Source organism: Lacerta agilis, chromosome 6, assembly GCF_009819535.1.
Source record: "Lacerta agilis isolate rLacAgi1 chromosome 6, rLacAgi1.pri, whole genome shotgun sequence".
Classification (NCBI taxonomy): Eukaryota; Metazoa; Chordata; class Lepidosauria; order Squamata; family Lacertidae; genus Lacerta; species Lacerta agilis.
In genome coordinates, this window is record NC_046317.1 from 20607506 (window position 1) to 20619649 (window position 12144).

At 40.7% G+C, this 12144-nt stretch overlaps 1 protein-coding gene across 1 annotated transcript in view; it reads right to left on the reverse strand.

The window, feature by feature from the left end:
• Nucleotides 1-7199, reverse strand: part of ABCA4 (ATP binding cassette subfamily A member 4) — a 92903-nt gene extending 85704 nt beyond the window's left edge. The window contains exons 1-2 of the mRNA XM_033151097.1: nucleotides 7070-7199; nucleotides 4431-4574 (exon numbers count right to left, since the gene is read on the reverse strand). Of these exons, the coding sequence (XP_033006988.1) occupies nucleotides 4431-4574; nucleotides 7070-7087 (162 nt within the window). The 5' untranslated portion in view covers nucleotides 7088-7199. The remainder of the gene's footprint in view (nucleotides 1-4430; nucleotides 4575-7069) is intronic.
• Between the last annotated feature and the right edge of the window lie 4945 nt (nucleotides 7200-12144).

Here is a 12144-nt window from a genome sequence, read left to right on the forward strand (position 1 = left end):
ACAGGTTGAGTTAAGCAAACTCAGTTCTGTATACAAATATTATCTTTGCTCAAAAGTTGATAAGGATGCAGGTGTATAAGCTTTTAGAGCTATGCTGGCCTTACATAATCATTTCACACCCTCATTCTTGAACATTAAAAAGGTTATTATATTAACACTAGTCTGTTAAGGGTTAGAAGACAAATGAATATTCCACAAAAAGAAAAATAGTTCAGTGTCTGTCTTTTGAATAAAACTAGACATGACACTGACTGTGTGAATGCAACTGGATCTCACTACAGTTATTTTTGCTCCAGTCAACTCCTGGTTAGACAACTGAAATCTGCTCTACATGGGACTGCCCTTGGGGTATCCAGAAACTGCAAAATGCTGCCACAAGATTATTTAGTGGAATAAGGAATTCGGAACATAGTATGCCCATTTTTTGTGTGATCTATGTTGGTTGCCAACATGGTTTGTTTCTGGTGCTGGTTTTAACCTTTCAAACCCTAATTGACCTAGATATCATATGGAGCACCTTATGTTTGTCCCAATATATAGCTTTGCTCCAGATCTTTCTACCATCTGACCTATGTGGAAAGCAGTCACAAGGATTATGGCCTTCTTTGGTGGCATCCATCTTGTCAAATGGCGTTCCAGGCAAGAGTCACAAAACCCTGACGCTGAATGATTTTAAGTGTCTGTTTAAGATCTATTTATAAAAGAAAGCTTTTAGCTGACTATTTTGTCTTATTGAGGCTGTTCCTTGCCGACATTTTTATTACCGTTTTATGAGTTTTTGGTCTTGCTGTTTGTGGAATTTTTGTAAAATTGGGTCACGTGCTGTTTCATTAAGAATTCTTCAATGTGTTATCAGTGTGCTTTTGCTTTATACATCATTATATATTCTATTATTTTAAGCAGCAAGGTAAAAGAAAAGAAATGTTCACATTATTTCTTACATGAAAGGAAGCCACAAAGTAGTTTGAGGGAATTAATACACAAAGCTGCCGCAACATTTGGCAAACCATATTTAGATCTTAGCCTCCCCACCGACACATAAATGATAGTTATTCATGCTGAGGTTATCTTGCTACACTGAATACCCACTAATTACCATCCTATTAGTTCCTTAACCACAACACTGAAACGTTAGACCAGGCCTTGACAAACAAACCACGGTGTACAATAGGGTTACAATGCCACTCATGTGCTGCCATACATGGCTGGTGGGTGGTGAGGTGAGCTGTCCTAGAATCATGGCCACCTGTCCACATTACTAGAGAGCAAAGCTGGGATCTTCTGGATGCAAAGTGTAAACTCCACCACTGAGCTATGGCCCTTTTGCTGTGCATGGAAATCTGGTGGGTTGGCCTAAGGTCTAAGATGCAGCCTCATCCAAGGCACTCTTACGCAGAAGTATCTCCTACGAAGGTTTAAATCCTATGCATACTTACACGTTCAGCCCAATAGAATTTAGTAGCAATTATTTCCAAGTGTCCATAATATCAATAGCGTAAGTATGCATTAGAGTTCTCTTCAATTCAAAACACACTTATTAAAGAGTAGGGCCCATTTAAGAACGTGGGACTTACTCCCTAGTAATCATGGCAAAAGATTGTGCTGTTAGCCACTGTTTTAAGAACTACAGTAGTCAATGCCTGCTGTCATGCTCAGTGAACATAACAATAATCCCTATTATTATTATTATTATTATTATTATTATTATTATTATTATTATTATTATTATTATTATTATTTGCACTTCAAACTATGATGAGATGGGCCCATCAGGTCTCACACATAAATCAGATTTAAAAAACAAACAAACATTGCAGCAATGTTTGCCTGAGGCTTTCTAATCTCCTCCACTCCACCCCCTGGAAATGCCTCAGCAAGTGTTTTGAGTTTAGGGGCTTTGAATGAAGGACCCAGATGTTCTAACTGAGACAGAAATCCTTCTTCCCAATGCCTCAGGATGAAAAAACAAAAGAGCAGTGTTTCAAAATTGCCCCATTCAAAATCACTTCCTCTTCACTGTGTTTCCGCACGTACAGTAATTGGAATGCCCTCATATAATATAAACCTTGGAGGCTCTGGCGCTGTGAAAGGTGCTCTGAGCTTTCCCGCCTGATTCAGCAAAATGCCAGAACCAGTGAATTTTTTCTGGATCAGATCCAGTATCTTAAAACATCTCAAGACACACAAAAAAGGTCATCTTGATGAAAAAAAATAAGGTCAAGGCCAGGAATTTGAAATGTTCTTTGGAAGAGGGGAAAGGAGGGAGGTTAACAGCTTGAGGCTTCTTAGAAATGCTGCTTGTCAATGCTTTCCACACTGTATCACCAGGAAGCATGATCAGAAATCCTGAGCAGTCTTTACAAAAAAAGAAAAGAAAGATGGCTCACTTCCTTCTCCACTTTTCAAGATTATATATATATATATATATAAGTATATATATATATATATATATTATATCCATGCCTTCCAAGCCCGCACCCCAGCCCGCTAAATGCCACTCCACAAAATGAGAAATCTTTGGTTTTAAGATCTCACTGAGCTTGAGACTAAACAATACTAGAAACAATCATTTGCAGAATTCTAAGCTGCCCGTTGGACACCACTATTAAATGTGTGTTGAGGCCTAAATGAAATTTTGCACGGGAGAACCATTATTGCAGAGATGGGCAGAAAGTAGGCGAAATCAGCTCTCTGTGTGATCTGTAAGAGATCACAGAATCATAAGAGTTGGAAGGGGCCATGATCCAACTCCCTGCAATGCAGGAATCTTTTGTCCAATGTGGGGCTCGAACTCGTGACCCTGAGATTAACAGCCTCATGCTTCTACTGGCTGAGCCATCTCAGCTGAAGCACCAAGGATTTCCGATGTGCTGTTGTTTAAATGACAGCAACAACCTTTCTTTCTATCTTTCCAATTAGGCTGCTGAAACGAAGAACTATTTTGGGGGGCAGGGGTGGTGACTAGGCAAGGATCAGTTTCTGGTACTGAAATCCAAAAATAACCAAGTTTATTGGACATGTGGAGCTGACATACTGAGCCAGAACCTGCATCACCTAGTCCAGAACTGCTGTGCTCTGGCCCTGAGAGCTGTTTCAAGGTCTCAAACAGAGGTCTTTCCAAGCCCTGCTATTTAAGAGCTGTTGGAATTGGCGATGCCAAGGAATGACTGAATCCAGAATCTGCTATATGTAAAGCAGAGATAGGAAACCTATGGCCCTACGGATGTTGTTGGACTCCCAGCTTCCATCAGCCCCAACCAACATGGCCAAAAGGCAAAAATAATGGGAGCTGAAGTCTAACAGCACCTGAGAGAAGGAAGGCACACGTCCCCCATCTCTGATGTAAGGCATGTGTTTGCTATAAAGCGACCCTCCTTTTAACCCTGGCCTTCCTAGTTTCCTGACAACACCAGCTATTTGAAGCTCATTATTAGCTGATCGCTCTCAATGGGGATCTGGATGCACATAAAAGAATGCCTATAGCTCAGTGACTCCCAAACATTTCTCCCCATGGACCGCTTGGAAGTTGCTGAGAGTCTTGGCAGGCCATGGGATGATTTTGCTGCCTGTTGTAGCCATTGTAATGTGCTATTACTAGATGCTCCATGCTTTTCAATTGCTTCTTTTCTTATGTGTTGCATTTTATTGTATTACCATTTGAATCCCACACAATTAAAATCAATATGGATATTCAATGCGAATCACAAACACACTGCAGGCCCTCTAAAATAAAACTGTGGACCACTGGTGGTCCACACACACCAGACTGGGAACCCCTGATCTAGCTAGCTCAGTGAGGCTCAGGTGAATATTGTGATGTGGACAGATGTGGTGCATGCACATGCTGTCCCTCTGTGTGTGAATTTCCCTTTCTGGAACAGGGCACATTTGTCTACATTTGCAGTTGAGGGTTCTGTAATTTAGCCCACAGTCTCACAGGACGCCTGCTTTCGAGTTGAGGCAGTTTTGTAGCAAGTTCCTGACCTTTGAAGAACCAAAGCACAATAAAAGATTTCAAGTATTTTGGACATTTGCTTCCTGTAGCAAAAGTCCATTTATTTTTATCTTCACAGTACAGTACTGTGTGCCACTAGATTCTCATGTAAGCATAGCTGGAACTCAAGGGGAAGTGAATCCTAGTCACCACTTCCTCTGTTGGTGGGGGCTGATATTCTTCCTCATTGAGACTTTTAGTGAAAAACAGCCCAGTATGTCGAGTTTGTTGTTGTCAGAAAACTCATGAAACTGATTCTAAAATGTACTTTGTAAAAATATTCTAGGAACAGAATGGATTAACTAACTAAGCACATCTCAGCAAAAGCCCTGAGCAAATGAACTGAATTTCCCAAAGTGATTTTAATTTCTCTTGAGCAAATTAACTGTATTTTCTCAAACTAAACCCAGTCTCTCTCTCCTTCCCTCTGGCTTACCTTCTGCCTTTTTCTCAGTATCCAGTTTTTCCATAGCAGAAGCCTGACCTGTCTGAGGAAACTCATTCTTCTTATGCATTGGCAGCATCCCAGACTTGGAGAATAGAAATCCTTTGCCGTTATCTTCTTGCAGACAGCTGAATCCTGAAAAAGAAGTGAGTTTATAAGCAGATGTTCGTGAATGGCTGCAGAACTGCAGGCTGGATTTCATTTTGTTTTGTCAAACTCAGCTATGAACCAAACTCCAGCTGAGCCAGAAGTTGGAAGCTGATAGTACTTTAGCTATCACAATGCAGCGAAACTGTGCAATCTGGAATGGCCAACTCTGCACTTGTATCTGTGTGGTGTCAGGAGTAGGATTAATAGCAAATTGCTCTCAAACTTGAGTCTCCAGCTGTTGTTGGACTACAACTTCCATCATACCTAGCTAGCAGGATCAATGGTCAGCCATGACGAGAGTTGTGGCCCAACCACAACTGGAGACCCAAGTTTCAGAAATACTGTATGCCATACTGCTTCTAGGGTTAGAGACTACAAGAATTGCCTTGTTGGATCAGCTGAAGTCTATCTAATCCTACATACTGTTCCCTCTTCTGAAGCCAACCAGATGCCTGTGGATGCTCACAAGCAGCATGCTCTCAGAGTCTAGTCTGACCATAAATCGAGGGGAGTATTTTTCAATGAAAAGGAATGGTGTCCCATGGAGACATCTGAAGGGATGATGGGATTTGTAGTCCAGCAATATCTGGATGGCAACAGGTCGTTGTCCCCAGCCTAAGGCTTCAATACACAGTTGACCTAAAGTAGCTACAGAAATCTATTGAGAGTACTGTACTTGTTTTTGTGGCTGGTCAGGAAGGAATTTGCTAAACTGCTGATCTAGGAAAGTCCCAGGCATCTGGCTGACCAAAAATTGGCTCCTATGTATTAGAATAGTCTTTCAGCTGCGTGTAGGACTCTATGCTGGCTCTTAAAAGTGCTATAATACCCACCAGACATTTCTTCTCTCTATTAATGATCACAGAAATCCTGCTTAACTTTTTATGCTCATGTTGATCAATAATCATCCCTCCATTTGCTTGTTCTAATTTTGCAGAGTAAATCCCTGTTCACAACCCTTAAACTGCTAGCTCACCACCCCCTCACTTTTTCACCATTATAGTGCCATGCAAGTTGCAAGGGCTGGGTGGTCTCCATCCATCCATATGTCATCTTTATCACCACAGACACATTCTCTGGCCATCCTAGACAACAAAACTTAAATTGGACCATGGGAAAACATATTTTCCTCCCATCTGCTCTTGTGAAACAATGTTGGGCTCCCGAGAGAACAGCGTTCAGATTTGAGGCATGGCAATCTAAATATGTTAACTGTGTCTTCAGTAAATCAAATGTAAAAGTAAGTTTAGAAAGTGTGTCTCCTCCTTCAACAGACTGTGGCCGCATCTGACATATGGGATTAGACAGGACAAAGATCTTCCTTAATTAAATTGTAAATCTGATTTGGAGAAGTGGGGGCTGGCTTGTTGGTGTTACCACACACCTAGGTGGTGTCTGTGACCTATTTCTGCTTTGGATAAAACAAGTGGGATTTCTGAGCTCAGCAGTGCCTGGGCTTGTTTGTTTTTAAATGAAGATGTAAATAAAAACATCCAACGAGGCACCAAGTATTTGAATTCACTACTTCCTAATTATACTGGGCAGGTGGCCCAGAAACTTACACAAGATGCTGATTTCACTTCAGTAGATAGCTTTGATATCTACTTTGTCTTGGAGGTGTGTCTCCCTCGCACGCAGATATATATTCTATCCCACTTCCCAAGATGACTACTGTAAGTATGTGTCATGATTTGCTGTGACTAACAGCTGAACCTAAGATATTTCTGACAGAGTTTCATGGGGCAAAATAATTATAAATCAGGGGTGGGGACTTTGCAGCCCTCCAGATGTCACTGGACTTCAACTCCCATCAGCCCCAGCCAGCATGACCAATGGCAATTAGGAGAGCTGAAGTCCAAGAATAGGTCCTCCATACCCTCCAACATTTTTCCAATGAAAATAGGGATGTCCAATTATTATATATATAAATAATTGGACATCCCTATTTTCATTTTATTATATTGCCCCAGCCACTCTGGACACCTTCCAATATTAAACATAATAAAACATTTAAAGGGCTGCCTTGAGGGGTCAGGTAACTCCATATCCTCCAACATTTCTCAGATGAAAATAGATGGCTTCTGTAAATCCGCAACTGTCACTGAAAAATAGGGACATCCCTGGGCTAGATACTCAACGGTGACATTTTGCACAAACTGCATGCCATAGAGTTCCTGCAATATTTGAAGACCCTCCTCCCTCAACAAGTGGCATTTTACTATTATATAGTAGCAATTTAGCATTTAGAAAGCCATTTTTAGAAATGAGATTTGAGCCAAGTCATTCTTGGCTCAAAAGCTTTGTGTGAGGCAGAATGGTCATTTACCGGTACACATTTCCTGTTTGAAAGGCGAGTTAGACCACCCAAAAAAACAAAACCCACACAGGTTTTCATAAAATGTACAACTGCTCATTTATCTGTAAAGATGAACATTCTGAAACAATTGCCATAATTTAAAGATAAATACAAGGTAACTCACCATACGGTGGAAGAACATAAAAAGAGCTCTGCTGAACCAGGCCAAAGGCCTAGCAAGCCTAGCAGCCTTTTATCACAGTGGCCAACCAGATGCCTGTGGGGAAAACTGCAAGCAGAGCTTGTGTGCAATCTAAGTACTCATTCTCTCACTTGTGATTCTCAAGCGAGTGATATTTAAAGGCATAGCTCCTTCAACAGTGGAGACCATAAGATTGTAACCAAGTCACCTGTGGGGCTGCTCACTTCACTGCCCAGATGGTGCTGAGAGGGGTGGCTTAAAGACCCCCAGCTTATCTCTTTTTAGGGTTCTTTTTATCTTTACTTCTCACTTGGGCCAGATAGCCCTTCAAACAGAATACTCCTTTTCAGTGCTTCCCCCACCTAAAAAAAATGTTTAGGGGGTACTCTCACTTTGACTCAAGAAAATCACCATTTTATAGTTCATATCGGGGGGAAATAAATACAGTAAATGGACAAAAGTACAAAGTTTCGCAAAGTGTTTAGGGTATGCGTACCCCTGCATCCCCCCCCCCCCGGGAAAAAAACACTGCTCCTTTCAAATAGAAGGCTGTCCTCTGTAAAGGGATCAATTCCAGCTAGTGGGCTGTATGCTAAAGACCCCTCCTTCCTCACAGATCCTCTTGGACCTCTTGCTGGTTCCTCTGCCCTCAGAGGCACAGGGTAGGGGTGGCCTTGGAGAGGGCATTCTTTGTGGTGGCTTCTTCATAATACAGCTTCCGGAAGATTCCGAAGATGCACCTCTTTACCCTGGCTTTTGACACTTGAGGTTTATATATTTTTAGATCCCACCTTATTTTTTTAATTATTGTAAGTTGTTTTAGAGACCGTTTTTAATGTTGCTTTAATGTTGGAACCCATTGTGGGACCTTAAGGCAAAGGGTGAGAAATAAATCAGTAAATAATCATCTGAACCTGTGCCTTAATTAATCTGAACCTGTGCCTTAAATAATCTGAACCTGTGCCCAACTTTGTGACAACCTCTTCGTTTGTTTTTGGAAGTCTACGTAGGCATGATTCGGCTAAAATTGTGGGGAAGCAGAAAATGGGGGCTTGTACACTTACCTGCCTTCCCCAGCTCCCAATATCTAAACATACTTTGGAGGTGCGGAAACATGGGGTCAAATGCAACATTGCACTAAGATGTAAATTGTTAGATGTGGTTGTGCATTTTTTATGTTTTATTTTATTTTATGACTTTTGTTATGCTGTAGTTATGTATTTTTTATGTTGTAAGGCACCATGAGTATGGTTTGGACTGTGGAAAGGTGCCACACAAATAAAATTATTTATTCATATGTATGCACATAAAAAACAGATTTGGGCAGCAGAAGCAGCACCTGAAACGTTTGTGACATTCATGAATTGGAACAAAGATGCCTCTTGTTTTCACAACTGAATGCAGGGGTGGGACACTTGTGGCCCTCCAGATGTTGTTGGACTCCAATTCCCATCAGTCCCAGCCAGAATGGCCAATGGACAAGGATGATGGGAGTTGCAGTCCAACAACACCCACAACTTTCCTCACCTTGACCTACGGGTAGCATTTTGCAGTAGGTTAATGTTATCACTGACATGTAGCTAGCCTGCCAAATGGGCCTGAGGGCATGTCTGCATTCAGCCATGTCTGCATCCCATTTTGGCATAGGGAAACTATCACACGTTTTTTAATGATTGACATTTAAGGCTAAATGTGGTTCAGAGGGTAATCTACTGCTCTAGGCCACACAAGGTTTTAGGAACAATGGGGTGAACTTCTCCAGTACCAGAGGCAAGAACAGACCATCTTCCAAAGTCATGCATCATTTTCAGATGAAGGAATACTGGCATTGGAAACTTTTCAAACAACTGTAACACAGTGACATGGTGACCTGTAACTACTAACATCTTTTATTCTAAAGGTTCAGAAACTATAGTGTGGAAAGGTTGCCAAAACCACTTGGATGCATGCCATGACTTGGGTCCAGGATGCACTGGGCAGCTTTTGGCAGCCACTACCCTTACTTTCATTAAATGCTATTAATAAACCATAGGTGAAGACCACTTGAAGTTTAGAGAGAATTGTGTCTTTCTCAATGGGAAACTCATATAACAAAAAGTGCTGCAGCACTTTTAGGATTCATCCCAGGGAACTATACAACTGGCCCCATCCAAAAGCTGTTTGTGATACAGCTTGTGGATCTACTGTTCCAAGGACTGAAAAGAGAGAAAAGTCCTACTGGATGCACTCTCTGGATGTGCTCTTGGTGTTGAATAACATTGGTACAGTATTGAAAAACATTCATCTATGGATTTCTGAGCATTTTTTGGAGGATGTATACAAAAGTCAAATTATGAGGTAGAGCAATCACCAAGGTATTTTAGTCCTATGCCAAAATTACGTTCCCAGGACCATGAAAATGTATTTCACCAATTCTGTTATAGAGGAATTGCTGCTGTTAGATCAGGTCACCTAAATAGCATCTAATAAATATGTAGATGACCAGAATCCATTCTTTGTATTTCAAATCAAACTTGTTAGCTGTTTTGTCTATTTAACAACTTACTCAGAGGGGTAACACAGAAAGGCGGCCTATAGATATAAGTACATAAACATGACTTTTCCTGGTCTCACCAAAATGAAGCGTACAGATTTGTTTTTAATGTTTACCACTTGCATGATGGCTGATTTAACAGCCTACAGCGCTCTTATCCTTGTTTTATACTGCAGTTTTGCCTTTATAAATATATTTTTATTCGTTATCCGGTTTAAGAGCAGCTTATGCTACCTTATATGTTAAAATCCAAACACATCCAGTTTTGACACTCATCAGATTACAGAAATGACAGAATTCTAGGACAAGGGGTCTTAAAAAAACAAGAGTGCACCAATCAGGAATACGACAAGAAACTGTCTTCAAGCTTACCTCATTTGTGATGAGATCTCCATCAAAGGCATTGCATTGCTGTGAGAACTGAAAGAGGTTTTGAAAGGAAGTCCAGCATGACTGCAGAGGAATGTATCTCAGGAACAGTGAGCACTTACAAAATAATACCGCTCAGTTGTAAGGAGATTGCTTTAATCCCCAGCTTGATGTGGGGCAGCTCTGTTTTCAGAGTTTAAGCACCATTGCATTAGAGACAAACACTGCATAGCGCATATGTTGGAAAAAGTTCGGACTTCTCATAATATTTATTTGTAGATCTAAACTAATGTTGTGTTTCAACAAATATTATTTGAGGCTATGGCTTCAGGAGCTCTCTAAACCCCTGGGGGGAAAGAAAATAAAAACCCCAAACCAAGCACGCACACACATTTGTCATGACTAATGAGGTCAGGAAGTTATAGAAACCAGTACCCCATCAAAGTCTCAGAGGCACTTGGTGAGTTCAGTGTTAAGTATATAGAATGTAATCACCTTGCAAATCTGACAGCAGTGGCTTGTTGTGCCAGCTCTACAGCACACAAGTTCTAAACACACATTGGCACTCATGTTTCTGCACAGCTGACGTAATGGCAATGTTAAAATGGCAAGTGAACCATGATAACATCTCTGTGTTGAGAGTTGTCCAGATTTAGCAGAGCTAAAGGAACCTGAGACCCTATTACAACAGTGTTAAGACTTGACCTTCTGCCAGTCATTTCCTTCTCAGCCTAACCTACCTCACAGGGTTGTTGTGGGCATTAAATGAGGATCACCTTGAGCTCCTTGGAGGAAAATGTGAGATATGAATACATTAAACAAACAAACAGGAGCCCTGAGGCTGGGGAGTCAATTCTAGAACATACCAAAGTTGGGAAGATGGGATGGAAAAAATTGACCAAAGCAAAAGGGAATATTATGTTCAGTTAGAAGGCAGAAAACTCAAGAACTAAGTAGATGGCAAACAACAGGTTTTAGAAACATCACCAGTGACCCTTTCCATGTACTGGAATGAAAATCAGAGCTCTTCTTTTTGGACAAGGCCCCCTTTTGAATGTATTTTCTTTAATATTATTTGCAGACTTTCTTCTGACAGCTTTTTATACCAGCATATTCACCATGCCACGGTAAGGACAGTCCTGAAGTTTCAGTTTGTTGCTAGAATTGCTTTTCCCATCAGTTGCAGGAGACAGAGTGATTGCCACCTAATGGGTGCATATCTAGAGAATACATGCTTCATTGTGTGTTTCCTACAATAAAGCTTTTAAATTTTAGTCTAAATTCTGTTACTTTATGTGATTTTGATTTAAATATAGATACAGGGCAGATTACTCTGAATGTACCAAGGGTTTCAGCGTTTTCCTCTTCTAGCTACCGTGCTTAATAAAGGTTACACTGTAGAATACTCGTTTTTAATTTATTATTTTTTGCAAAACTGCTGGCTCTTTTGGTGACACAGATCGTTTGATACACAAGCCCTGTCTAGTGCTGATATTTACATTGATGCAACATACTTTATTTCGGTTCCTGCAGTTAGTTCATGTTTTCCCTACACAGAGATCAATCTTTATATGGGAAATAGTATTTTTGAAATAAATTTCAGTGAAGGGTGTAACTTAGCTGTAACTACCATTATCTGAAGTGCAGCCCATACAATTCGCACTACAGTATATGGATATTATAGGTACATTGCACAGCAAGAAGTCATAATAAAAGTAATGTTTTCCAGCTGTGAAAAAGTACACCAAACTCACTAAAAGTAACAGTTGGTTTGTATGAATCTTGTACATTAACCAACCACACACATTTTAATAACTTAATCTTAGTGCAGAAGGTTGCAAACAACTGGCAAGTCACAGAATGTCAGTCGCTATTGTGATTGGTGTCCAATCAGTAGCGCTTTGAGCTTTCTGTTAAAAAGCAGCTTGTTGAGGAAATGCAGTGTTGCATGGAACTAACCCTGTAATTAAGAAAGGTCAAATAAATTTGAGTCAGTCACTATTCCCCCCCCCGGGGGGGGGGGTTGGGAGTAGTTTTTTAACTAGTCATACTCCATTTCAACAAGGCCTTTGGTTGGGGATACCACAGGCTGCATGGTTTGTGAAGAAATTCTATATTTCTTTGCAAATAAGGAACTAATGACAATCACATTGAC